This window comes from Malaclemys terrapin, chromosome 11 (genome assembly GCF_027887155.1).
Source record: "Malaclemys terrapin pileata isolate rMalTer1 chromosome 11, rMalTer1.hap1, whole genome shotgun sequence".
Lineage (NCBI taxonomy): Eukaryota > Metazoa > Chordata > Testudines > Emydidae > Malaclemys > Malaclemys terrapin.
In genome coordinates this window covers 4081757-4095795 of record NC_071515.1, presented here as the reverse complement: position 1 = coordinate 4095795, position 14039 = coordinate 4081757, and the positions used below count along the sequence as shown (strand labels likewise).

The window sequence follows — 14039 nt, the reverse complement described above, 5'->3', positions numbered from 1 at the left end:
CATTGCTGGTGATTAGATTACAGCACTCTCATATGCTCTTGTTTACTTTGCAAAAATACAGCCCCATTTCACCGGCAATCATCATTTCCTCAAAGAACATTGTGTCAAAGGACCATGCAGCTAATTCAGATATCTTGCTTATCTAACTCCAAGTAAATTTAATTATCCAGAAAAATTAAGCACTGGTTTAGAATTATTTTTGGTGCACCTGTTTGCCATGCATTTATCATCTGTCCTTTCCTGATGAAAAGGTCTGCTAAAAGATGTGGGCCAGAAATCATTTTATAATACTCAAATGACAAAATACATGTTTTACTGTGAAGTATTTTTACTGAATTTCAACCAATGTTAGTCACCTATCGCCAAGCAAAATATTAATTCTGTGACACTATTAATAATCACTACAATTTAGGGTTTAATATTCCAAATTTTGTACATGGGAATAGCTACAAAAATATGATTGACTCTTGAGCATTAGTAAGCATACAATACAATGAATTAGGGTCAGCCAACCTTGTCAATCTTTGTCTCCAACCACACAAACCTAATTATCTTAGCGCTGTGACTGAAGACGTTTATTCACAGGTGACTCAATCTCATAATTCCCAGAAAAGACAAACCAAACCAAAAAGTTTTAAATAAAAGAAGTTAATGTACACCGAAGGAATGAAAAGCATTATCTTGATATCCCATACGCCACTTTGCCTTTTATGATGGTCATGAAATATTGTTCTAATAGGATCACCAGGCATTTCTGACATGAATAAAAGACAGAAAGCATTACAGACTTTTCGCTCAGACATCTAAAATATTTTACAACACAGATATTTTCAAGCTTCAATTCTTCCTTTGTCATTTAATATGCAAATGCTAAATGAAGACTGTAAATGCAGTCAGACATCCAACGTGTCTAAAGTTTTTTTTAAAAACTGCTCCTATGAAATTCCTTATAACTAGACATTTAGGTGTGATCTTCATTTTTTAAACGCTCTCCATATATGTAATACGGAAAACCAACTATGAAACAATTAGGTAGTGAGAATCCAATAGCTTAGATTAAAATGAAGTCAAGAACAAATGAGACACTGTCAGGCTACAAACTTCCCCTTCCTACCCTCTTAAAAAAAAAAAAAAGATACCGACCCTCCTACCCCTAAAGGCTTTTTGAACACTAAGGCTCTGGTCCTGTACCTAGAACTCCGAGTAGAGACGGTACCTGCACGGTTTACAATGCAAGATTGGTTCATACTGCATAATATCATATTCAAATTGAATAAAGAGACTGGGCAATGAAAATAATAGATTACAAATTAATAATTATTTTATTCAGACTTTCCATAAACCCCAAAATTAATGGCAGAATTCCAATCTAGATAGCTCACAAGAGAAAAATAAATTAGAGGGGTTAATTTAATAAAAAACCTAATGTATATGCTCCGTTCATCTCACTCCACCATCATATGTTACAGTATAGCAACTGAACAGCCACCGTTGATCTTTCTAATTGTTTAAACTGATCAGCACATCCAATATTTAACTGAAGAATTAGATTAGTAGTAAATAAACATACTTCAGCCCGAAGTCATTTCCAAATGCCCCTTTTTCATTAATTTAAAGTGGTGTTGTTTGGAGGGTGGAGAAGAAGGAAGCTGATGTCTTGTCTGATTATAGGAAAGATGCACTGCAGACAGCTAACAAACAAGTTAACGACTATTTTCCACTAATTATCACAATCCTAACAGGTGGCTGTTGACAGTAGGAGTAAGCACCAGTGAGTTTCACTTTATACATCTCTTAAGACAATATCAATCTGCACTCTAGATCACCTTCATATGGAGGGATTTCATTATAGGATCGGCCACAAATCCACAGAAAGCAATGGCTCTTTTCGGTGACTTCAATGCGTTTTGGACCAGGCCCACAGAGATTTGGTATGCATATTTCTCCTCTAAAGGCAAAGCTCAAGATCAACCGCATCACATTAAAGACTTACATTTTACTGTTTCAAAGCTCAGGGAGGAAAAAAAGCTGTATTATTAACATGTAGACTACCTACCCAAAAGAGCACTTTAATGATTTAAGCTATTAGTATTTTTAGCACCTAGAGATATGGCTGACAGCTTCAGAGTATCAAGACAAGATATGGATCGTAATCTAAAAGGCTTCTAATTTCACTGCTCTACAGCCAAAATGCTTCTGAAATAAATGTAGTCAAACTTTACTAATTCTGGGTCACTGAGAACGAAAATGATGCTTAAAATTGTTGATTGGCTCTAGTTTTCAAGATATGCTATTGGGTCAGTATATATAACCCTTGACTTGGGAATGGCGGAGGATAAGTGACTTATAAAGGGAAGGGATCTCAATTTAAACCAGACATCTTTGACTGGATCTATGAATAAATCTATGACTGGGTTTGGACAGTACTTGCTTTTTAGGCAAAACAATGAATGATGCAATCTGAAGCTGGTATTGCATCATACATGATATGAATTGCATCATGTTATTCCTAGAAGTCATGGATGATGCAATCATAATGAGGCTTACATCACTCTGCTGAACAAATTGCCCTATATCAGCTCTAGAAATCATACAGTGTGGTGCTCTCTTATTTGTCAGTGTTTGATTTTGCAAAGGGACACATTTCTGTTTAGCTAAAGTGAGCAGAGATGCCTCGTACTTGTGTGAACAGTGCAGATAACTTCTGCTATGTTTGTGGTGAAGTGACTTTTGCATCACAAAAGCGCAGTATAAGCACTATGGTTAAGAAAGCCATCACCTTTATTTTGGCTGCAAAACTGGAGATCAGGACAAGAGGTGGGCCCCACACATATGCTGCAACACTTGTGCAACAAATCTTCGCCAGTGGTTGAACAGGAAAAGGAAATCTATGCCTTTTGCAGTGCCAATGATTTGGAGAGAGCCAACAGATCATACCAGCAATTGTTACTTCTGCATGGTGCCTCCAGTTGGGAAAAAAAGCTGTATTATTAACATGTAGACTACCTACCCAAAAGAGTACTTTAATGATTTAAGCCATTAGTATTTTTAGCACCTAGAGATATGGCTGACAGCTTCAGAGTATCAAGACAAGATATGGATCGTAATCTAAAGGGCTTCTAATTTTTAAAGTTCTGATGTGACAAGAAGTGACAGTAACAAACAACATAGGCTCAGGGGAGTGGTAGGAAAAGGATTACAGTAAGATCATGTGCTTACTGTGAATAGATTTGTTTTTGTTCATACCAAAAGATCCAACAGAAAAATTGATAATCAGAAACATTTCCCTCATATTCAGGATTTAAATACAGTTTATATAATTTATTATTCTTTTGCCTAGGAAAGGCTTCGATCACTGACTCGATGTATTGTCACACATGCATTTACATCCATATTGCGCTTTTCATACAGATGCATCAAAGAAGGTTTCATGTTAAAACAGATGCAGTTTAATGCAAAATAATCTACTACTTTGGCTAAATTATATCTAATGGGGAAAACTAATCTCAAAAGGTAGTCACTGAAAAAAGATCAAGAAAGAGCTATGTTTGAACACACTTATCTGTGTTTCAAATGCTTTTCTTCTTCAATTAGAAGCAACAAATGGATTTTCAAGGGAAACTTTAAAACCCTACAAGTTGCTATGCCCTTCCTATGTATGAGCAGAGAGATAAAAATATAGCTAGCTCTGATGTTATTTAAGAAACATCTTTAGTACAATCAAATTTCAGTGATACAGAGTTAGCAACCTGCAGTACCTTTTATTTGTTTGTGGGCATTATTAGTCCATCAAGGACAAGACTGTTATAAACTGCAGCACAGCTGAAAGATGCTGAGAGATCCAAATTCTTCTGTTCAGCACCTTACCTGCCAGGAAGGCAGTGAGGTTTCCTAGCATAAGCATGGGACAATAAGTCAAGAATAATAAGTCAAGGAGCCTAGGTAACAAAATGGAGGAACTAGAGCTACTGTGGTGCAGGAAGTGAAACCAGATATTATAGGGATGACAGAAACATGGTGGAATAGTAGTCATGACTGGATTACATGTATTGAAGGGTATGTGCTGTTTAGGAAAGACAAATAAAGGCAAAGGTGGTAGAGTAACATTGTATATCAATGATGAGGTAGACTGTAAAGAAATAAGAAGTGATGGAATGGATAAGACAGTCTGTCTGGGCAAAAATCACATTGGGAAAGAAAGCTACTAGAGCCTCCCCTGAGATAGTGCTTGGGGTGTGCTACAGACCACTGGGATCTGATCTGGATATGGATAGAGATCTCTTTAAACTTTTTAATGAAGAAGTAAACACTAATGGGAATTGTGTGATCATGGGAGACTAACTTCCCAGATATAGACTGGACAATATAGACAAGTGCTAGTAATAATAATAGGGCACCTGGATGCGATAGCTGATAGATTCCTTCACCAAGTAGTTGAAGAACCAACAAGAGGGGATGCCATTTTAGATTTGGTTTTGGTGAGTAGTGAGGACCTCACAGAAGAAATAGTTGTAGGGGACAACCTTGGTTTGAGTGCTCATGAGCTAATTCAGTTCAAACTAGATGGAAGGATAAACAAAAATATATCCGCGTCTAGGGTTTTTGATTTTAAAAGGGCTAACCTTTAAAGAATTAAGGAAATTAGTTAGGGAAGTGGATTGGACTGAAGAACTTGTGGATCTAAAGGCGGAGGAGGCCTGGAATTACTTCAAGTCAAAGTTGCAGAAACTATCAGAAGCCTGCATCCCAAGAAAGGGGAAAAAATTCATAGACAGGAGTTGTAGACCAAGCTGGATGAGCAAGCATTTCAGAGAGGTGATTAAGAAAAAGCAGAAAGCCTACAAGGAGTGGAAGATGGTAGGGATTAGCAAGGAAAGCTACCTTATTGAGGTCAGAACATGTAGGGATAAAGTGAGAAAGGCCAAAAGCCATGTAGAGTTGGACCTTGCAAAGGGAATTAAAACCAATAATAAAAGGTTCTATAGCCATATAAATAAGAAGAAAACAAAGAAAGAAGAAGTGGGACCGCTAAACACTAAGGATGGAGTGGAGATTAACGATAATCTTGGCATGGCCCAATATCTAAACAAATACTTTGCCTCAGTCTTTAATGAGGGTAATGAGGAGCTTATGGATAATGGTAGGATGACAAATGGGAATGAGGATATGGAGGTAGATATTACTACATCTGAGGTAGAAGCCAAACTCGAACAGCTTAATGGGACTAAATCGGGGGACCCAGATAATCTTCATCCAAGAATATTAAAGGAACTGGCACATGAAATTGCAAGCCCATTAGCAAGAACATAGTTCCTATTTTTAAGAAAGGGGAAAAAAAGTGATGCGAATAACTATAGGCCTGTTAGTTTGACATCTGTAAAGTCTTGGAAAAAATTTTGAAGGAGAAAGTCATTAAGAACATTGAGGTCAATGGTAACTGGGACAAAATACAACAGGGTTTTACAAATGGTAGATTGTGCCAAACCAACCTAATCTCCTTCTTTGAGAAGGTAACAGATTTTTTTAGACAAAGGAAACGCAGTGGATCTAATTTACCTCGATTTCAGTAAGGCATTTGATACGGTTCCACAGGGGGAATTATTAGCTAAATTGGAAAAGATGGAGATCAATATGAAAACTGAAAGGTGGATAAAGAACTGGTTAAAGGGGAGGCTACAATGGGTCGTACTGAAAGGTGAACGGTCAGGCTGGAAGGAGGTTACTAGTGGAGTTCCTCAGGGATCGGTTTTGGGACCAATCTTTTTATTACTGAGCTTGGCACAAAAAGTGGGAATGTGCTAATAAAGTTTGTGGACGACACAAAGCTGGGAGGTATTGCTAATACAGAGAAGGACCGCAATATCATACAGGAAGATCTGGATGACCTTGTAAACTGGAGTAATAGTAATAGGATGAAATTTAATAGTGAAAAGTGCAAGGTCATGCATTTAGGGATTAGTAACAAGAATTTTGGTTATACATTGGCGACACATCAGTTGGAAGTGACAGAGGAGGAGATCACAGGATGGCTATGAGCCGCCAACGTGATATGGCCGTTAAAAAAGCTAATGCGGTCTTGGGATGCATCAGGCGAGGTATTTCCAGTAAAGATAAGGAGGTGTTAGTACCGTTATACAAGGCACTGGTGAGACCTCATCTGGAATATTGTGTGCAGTTCTGGTCTCCCATGTTTAAGAAGGATGAATTCAAACTGGAACAGGTACAGAGAAGGGCTACTCGGATCATCCGAGGAATGGAAAACCTGTCTTATGAAAGGAGACTCAAAGACCTTGGCTTGTTTAGCCTAACCAAAAGAAGGCTGAGGGGAGATATGATTTCTCTTTATAAATATATCAGAGGGATAAATATCAGGGAGGGAGAGGAATTATTTAAGCTTAGTACCAATGTGGACACAAGAACAAATGGATATAAACTGGACATCAGGAAGTTTAGACTTGAAATTAGACTCGAATAGTAAGGTTTCAAATTCTGTGCCTTAACACAAACTACTAAAGGACTTTTTCTAGACTCTGAGAGAGCAGACATCTTTGTTATGACTTAACCCAGCCTAATGAGATATATAAGCTTCAGTTTTTCTACATAAATAACCAGAGGCTGGCTTTTAATTAGCTGTTACTACTCCTATCAGATAGGCATATTTAGCCAAATTGGCAGCAAGAGGGTCTCAGCACTTCAAATTTGAGTCCAGTGAAATGACATCAATAAAACACTATCACTTCCTTTAGCGAGTCACAAGGGAACGCTTAATGTGCATTTCTGTTGCTGCTGGAAGCCAAACACACATAATACTAACTACAAAAGCTCTTTTCTTGAAACATTTGTTTCAGACCCTAGGGCTACCCTTGAAATTAAAGACATGTCTAAAAGTATCTCATTAGTAAAAATTATTCATTAAAATTCTCAATAACTTAACGGTATGAAAATATTTCTAAATACACATATGAGGAGACAGGACAAAAACACTGCAGAGTTTTAACTTCAGGATAGTACATGTACACTACATGAGACATCTATACCGAAGACAGACCAAATCATCAAACACTTCTCTTCATCTCCCTCTCTGAGGTTGCTTGTCAGGCCCATTCATTTCTGTTTACTGTAAACATTTTTATTCCCCTCAGGTGGCAGCCATTATCTACCTTGGCTGCTGGCATGATGATTATGATGCACCAATAGCTAGTATAGATCCTCTGCTACTGCAGCCGAGTCACCTCAGTAAGTGTCACTGTCAGCGAGGGACCTCCTGAGAAGCCCTCCAACACCGTGCCGTATATTCATAAATTAAAGCAACCTCTGCGTGATACAACATGATGGAAAAGTGAACTGAAGATGCAACTGCTACAACAAATCAACCTACCTGAGTAGGAAATTTATTAATTTTCTCTAAAGCAGTTAAAAAAATTATCAGCCTCTGCATAATAGGGGGGAAAAAAAAGAAATTAATTCAAAAATTAAAAGATTTTTAACCCCATAAACCTTCCCAAGACTGCTTATCACTTGAAAAGACAAGGTGGGTGAGGTAATATCTTTTATTGGACCGACTTCGGTTGGTGAGAGAGACAAACTTTCGAGCCACGCAGAACTCTTCTTCAGGTCTCGGAAAGGTACTCCCAGCATCTGGAAGGTACTTCCAGACCTGAAGAAGAGCTCTGGATGGCTTGAAAGCTTGTCTCTCTTACCAACAGAAATCAGTCCAATAAAAGATATTGGCTCACCCACCTTGTCTCTCTAATATCCTGAGACCGACATGGCTACAACTACAATGCATATCACCCGAAGAAGCATTTGACACTGCCTGGTATAGCAGTATGTATTTTCAAACTTTACCTCTCATTCCCCAATTGCTATTAAAACAAATCTTTCCCTGAAAATCCTATTACTAGCATTTCATAGAATCATAGAACATAGAATATTAGGGTTGGAAGAGACCTCAGGAGGTCATCTAGTCCAACTCCCTGCTCAAAACAGGATCGACACCAACTAAATCATCCCAGCCAGGGCTTTGTCAAGCATTTTCTTAGTATCACTGTGGATTTTAATTTGTGAGTCTATCATAAAGATGCAGGATAGTAACTCTTGGCTTTTCATTCTCTGACAAGTGAGACATTATTCCATGATGGGCATGGTTTATTTCAGAGTGCATGGTATTGTGGGTATCCATGTTTACAGTCTCAGCATATTTTATGCAAATCCTTGTTTGCAAGTAGAGTGGTAAAATCCTTGTAAAAATCAACCTAATATCAGAGTCAAACTGAATTCTTTCCTTCTGGCACTTCACAACGAGCAGTAAAGTCTCCAGACATGCCAAATTATACTTTCAGGGATACCTGTGTAGCCTCACTGCCTCAGAGGGTTTATACAGATTTAAATGACTATGTCTTAGTGCACAATTCTGTCTTAAATTGCATAAGGAAGAAAGAGAATCCAGCTCACTCTTTCTTAGATGTACTGGCTCCATTTTCTTGTCTTTTTATTTATGGCTAGTTTCTCTCCTATGTAGTGGCTAGTAAAGCTCCATGACATCCTCTGCTCAAAAGGGGTTCTCTTTTGGTTTTATTGTAGTTCCAGGGAATAAATTCCTTAAAAGTGGAACTCAGGGCAGGAGCTGGACTAAAACGTTCCCAATTTCATGCTGAGTGTCTCCACTCTGGTTTTTCTAAAAAGCACAAACACAGATTAATACCAGAATTTACTGTACTATATTGTTATAAGAAATACTGGGAAAACTAAGCTAGATATACTGGCACTTCTCTTAAAGAAGTTATACTTGCTGGTTGACTTCTTGTTTTAATTGAACGCTTCCAATCACTATCAATCTGGAGAATTTCTTTAATCATCGTGCTTAACTTGAACAACAACAAAAAAAGCCAGAAGTGGTTAATTTGCAATTCAACACTAAACCATAAGAGCGCCAAAGCCCTACAAGTACAACTGTTCAGGCTGAAACAGGAAACTGAAGCTATGTAGGACATCTCTAGCCAATCTAATGCAAAAGCTTCCACATAAGATCATGTTGAAGCCTCATCAAGTGCCTTCATCAACCCTCCATGATAAATTGATTTTAAACTAGTTCAAATGAAAGTTGCTATGCATATGAGAGTCTGCATGTATATATGAATTATAGCGTGTCCCTAGACAATGTGTGCTGAAAAAGACAATTTTGAGACTCCACAAAACAGTAGAAACATCTTGTTTGGTTTCTCTCCTCCCCGAATGTGTGTCACAGGAATATGCACTGATATTAAAGATAAACAGTTCGGGTCAATTACAGAGTCTATATCAAGAGAATTAACTCATCCTTATGAGTTTAGGTTCAAACAGACCCATTAACTTTAAATCTTCAATTACATTCTCAGTTTAAGACATATAGTTTTCGAAGTTCTTTATTACTTAGGCCAGTATTTAGTTCCTTGATAAACCATATTTTGATTTGTGCAGTTCTTATTTTATATGGGAAAAATTGAATCAGTGAGCATTGTTTTGACAAGAGCAGGACTGCTCACCATCCTTAAAAGCCTCCTGTTCCCTCTGGCTTAATGAAAAACATGCAATTCAGGGGCTGTGTAAGAGACTTACACAAGAAACAGGTGCCTCTTTGGGGAAGGCAGAGGAGGTGGTCTGCTCAAAGACAGTGATGCAAATTGAAGGCAGTATGAGGTAACAGCTTCAGACCCATAAATGACCATCTGATCCACAGAATACATTGGACTCTCAATGGAAAGCGTACCTTTGAAAGAGTGATATCAATTATATTTGGGTAAGTTTTAACATAGCAAAATATATGTAATGGATGATGATTTGACAAATAAGCACCATATACTGGAATCATCGCTATTATAATAAAGTTTGTTTTTTTCCATTTTGTTAAAAAAGCTGGTATATTGAGTCACTCGGCTTCCCATTATCAGAAGGCAAGGAAAGCACTGATTTAGAACACTAAGGCACAAGGTGTGTACTGGATTGGGAACAAAATACTTTCAGTAAGCTGCTGACTCACCTTGTCCCGCAAATGATGTTCTGCAGCCTCAATATTCAAAGGATCATCAAAATTCAAGAGATCCTGCAAAAGAGCCAGGGGATTTTTTTTTAAGTAAGAAAAAAATAACTATCATATTATGTAAGAGGTTGAAAATACATTTAGTGTGATGAAACATATCAGATGAGGCCAGCAAGTGCAGTAGGTTTAGTGAAATCGCTTCTTTTATACCTGCAGATCTCTGGTTTAGACCCTAAGGGGGGTAAATTCAAACGAGACTGGTGGTCACAATCCAACCCTTGATTGTTAGCCAAGCGAAGCACGGCTCTACACTCAACTTGATGGCATTTTTCTGATTGTCTGGATATCACAGGATTATTTTTGAACATCACCTCTGATCAAGTCCAAAATTTCCAGGAATGTTCTAGGCATCAATTGGCAGAGCCCCGTTGATTTTGGTGAAAAGTGGAAAACTAGAAAAATATGATTTAGAGGAAAATCAGCCCCACAAACTGTCTGGTGCTGCTGGCAGAGGAATCTCTCTGGCAGCCCCTGCTGCTGGTTACAGATATTAGAGGCAACAGTGTAACTTCTTGAGTGGGGAGATTGTGTCGGCTGGAGTCTGACAGACATGAAAACCTTAGAGAGTTTTAGGGGGGAAACGGGGAGAACAGAGTGGGGGAAGCAGCAGGCACTGCAGGAATAGGGTAGTAGTGGTGGAGGTAAGGGAGGTGGTGGGAGAAGCAGAGACCCGGAGTGGTGGGGGCAGACGCAGGGACAAAGGGGGGTAGAAGCAGGGACATAGAAGGTAGAAGACAAAGCAGCTCTGAGTGCCAGGTTGGGGTGCCTATAACTGCCCATGATTCCCATCTCTGCCCCCCATGATCTGGTCCCTGCTACCCCGCCTCCACATCCCTACACATTGCTCCCCACCCATCAAATTGCTGCAGGCAGAAGACTCTCTGGAGCTTCTTGCTGCTGCTTACTCATCACAGACAGCAGCTTAACATGCTGCTCGCTCGCTCTTTCATTCCGGGTGTACAGTTCAGCTTAGAGAGGCAACAAAGGGTGTGACCTTCTAGTGTTGGGCCACATCACATAGCCTCAATAGTATTTCCTCCAAATTTTGTTCTGTGAATCCAGGAAAACTGGTGTTCTGAACTCAAAAAAGTGAGAAACCTGGGGGTGCAGAGGGTGAATATACACAAACTGTATGAAAGGGTTATATACCGTCATTTTAAACATTCTAAATTTTTCTTCTAAACATCCATCCCTCAGCAATTCCTCCCTCAGAAAAAGCAGCGGTCTCCTTTTAGCTGACAACACTGCAAGTGCATTCTACAGCTTACTGGCATGGCTTGCATAGTGTCTGTAATATGTATCACCTGCTCTGCTATTTGTGCCGTATTTGCAGAAAGACTGAACTTCAACACATTGCTTAAGGAAACCAAGAAGCTGAGAAGAGAGTGTGCTAATCAAGCCATCATGGAAAATAATGAATAATCACTATGGAAACAAAACCAAGTTTCTCTGGTCCAGGTTCAGGTCAGTTTTCCTAGTAGTTTGTGATAACAGTGACTCTTTTATAACAGCTATCATTTTATAAGTGTGAAAGGCTCCCATCATTGCCACTATCTGGGATTTGCTTCCATGGCAATGAATCTCTATGGTCACTGATTTTTTTTTCCCCCAACAAATTTACAAGTTTCAATTTCCTTTCAAAACCAAAAGCTGAGCAAGACTCTCAATCATTCACTTGCCTTCCTTTCTTTCTAGAAACAAGCCCACACCAGCTTTTGAAAACTTAATTATTTACAAAAAGCCTTTGAGTATATGCACAGGGGAAATCCAAGATGCAGTCTGTGAAGCTGAGAGTCTTCTAGGACATTACAAATCTCTGTAGTCTGTCATGCACAATCATCACTCTTTTCAGATGATCACACTGTATATAAGTTTTATGTGTATTTCTATTGCAGGATTGCACTCTGTGTTTCTCTAAAACAGACTCACCCTATTTTAGTTACTTAGAATACAGCACAAACAATTACTCTGAATTGAAAAGGCACGTGCTCTCCCATCTTTTTATAAATTAATTTACTAAAGACCCTAAACCAGGAAAATTAAGCCTTATTGGCCCATGAAAGCTCTGTTTCCCAGGGCCCTGCAGCCATAATTTGTCTATTCAACACATTTTAGAAAAATATTCTTGGTGGTAGTAGTAGTGATGGTTCAGCTACCCAGTTCCTCCTTCAGGAAATGAGGGACAGAATCCTTCTGTATGAGCCGGAGCTTGAGGAAATAGGGCTGGGCAGACATAGCCAGCAACTCTGCTCCCTGTCCCAGGTGCTTCACTGTGCACTGGAGTAGCTCTTTGGAGAAGCTAGGGTGACCCTTACCTGCAGTTGAAGGGTGTAATGGCAATGAGCGCTCCGGTGGCCAGCTTGACCATGATCCCTCTGCTCTCCTCCCTTGAGCTTCCCACTTCCACCAGGCAGCAGCAAGGTTATCCATGACAGTCACACTCCATACCTCTGCCTCAGAGGGGAGGAGGGCTACCTCGACTTGCCTCTAATCTATTGAAAGGGTGCAGTTTCTTGGCTTCTGTTGTATATCTGAGGTAAGGGTTGCTGGCACCAGTCCTGCCTGTTCCTGACATTAATCTAGGGTTTTACATGTTCCCTCCACTTCTCGCAGCTGCCTCTTGTAAATAAGAGACTTGGGCTTCCTGCTCCTGCCAACTCCTTTCATGTCATGTGGGATTCCACGGGGCAATCTCATGTTTTAATTCAGTGTCAGGCCCTATTCTCATACTGGGGGTGGGAGCTCCTTGGAGCTCCTAACACCTTCAACATGTGTTTATTGATGGCAATTGTTTATCCCAACCCTCAATTTTTCAGGGGTACAGCAATGCCAATTATCTACCAAAGTAATCCTCACATTCCTTCCCCTACCTCCGCACAATAACTCGCTGAAGGAATTTAGGATTTGTGGAAAACCCTATACAACTCGTTACCAAAGGCCGCACCATAGATTTATAACTATAAGTAAAAAGAAATATTAAGAAGGCAGCGTATGCCCTTCTGTATGATAATCCCCATGGCTAGCTAATATACGGGGCTAATTAAACACCACTAAAGACAGGAGGAACACAAAAATTAACGGTAAGACACACTGGATCAGGTCTATACCAAGTAACTTTAAAAACCACCTGGCAAGGAAAACAAAATGTAGCTTTATCCATTGCATCATCTCACTTACTGTAAATAGAGAGTTCAATCCCCAAACAACATCCTGAAAAGGAAAAACAATAGAATCAGTCATGTGCATTTGAAGTATTTTGTACATTTTAACATCCTTTACATTTCTATTAACCCAGCAAAATGATGGAAAGTCTTAAATCTAGGAAAGGAGGAGAGTATTGGGTGGCTTTTCTTTATATCCAAAATGTTTAAACCTATCCCAATGTTTATTTCAATATATAATGTGCAAAAAAGCACTTATCCAGGGCTTTAAGCACCTTTGACACATTTAAAAACCATCATCAAGTACAAGCAGAGCATGGTGAATAATTTTTCTGTGAACATAAACACATCCATTTAAAATTTTGTATAAATATTCACTCTCTGCAGCCACACTCACACCCCTTCTGCGTTCAAGGAAAAGAAACAATGCCGAGTGACTGACCACACTAATAAAAACTGAGCATCACAGCTCAGAATTCAAATAGGAGGTATCAGATACTTGCGGGGAACTGTACATGATCAATCCATAACATACAAAAATGTGACAAAATATTTGTCAAATAGACACGAAATATCAAATTTGAGAAAACTCATCTGTATGTGAATATTCTGAAAGTAGGAGAAGAGGCTACATTTATCAAATTAATTATTCATTGCAAATTATTTGCTCACCTCTACCTCCAAGTTTTCTTTAACTGAATAGGGACAGTCAATGTGCAATTACAGATTCACAGTAAGAAATCAGTGAACTAGATGGAAGTGTTGCTCCTTGAGACTCCCTCATTTGATTTAACATTTTC

The 14039-nt window shown here is 39.0% G+C and overlaps 1 protein-coding gene across 2 annotated transcripts in view; it reads right to left on the bottom strand.

The window, feature by feature from the left end:
• Positions 1-14039, bottom strand: part of UBE2F (ubiquitin conjugating enzyme E2 F (putative)) — a 131111-nt gene that overhangs the window by 22202 nt on the left and 94870 nt on the right. For both annotated transcript variants that reach the window (XM_054044032.1, XM_054044033.1), the window contains 2 exons: positions 13256-13288; positions 10019-10081 (listed from right to left, as the gene is read on the bottom strand). In XM_054044032.1, the coding sequence (XP_053900007.1) occupies positions 10019-10081; positions 13256-13288 (96 nt within the window). The remainder of the gene's footprint in view (positions 1-10018; positions 10082-13255; positions 13289-14039) is intronic.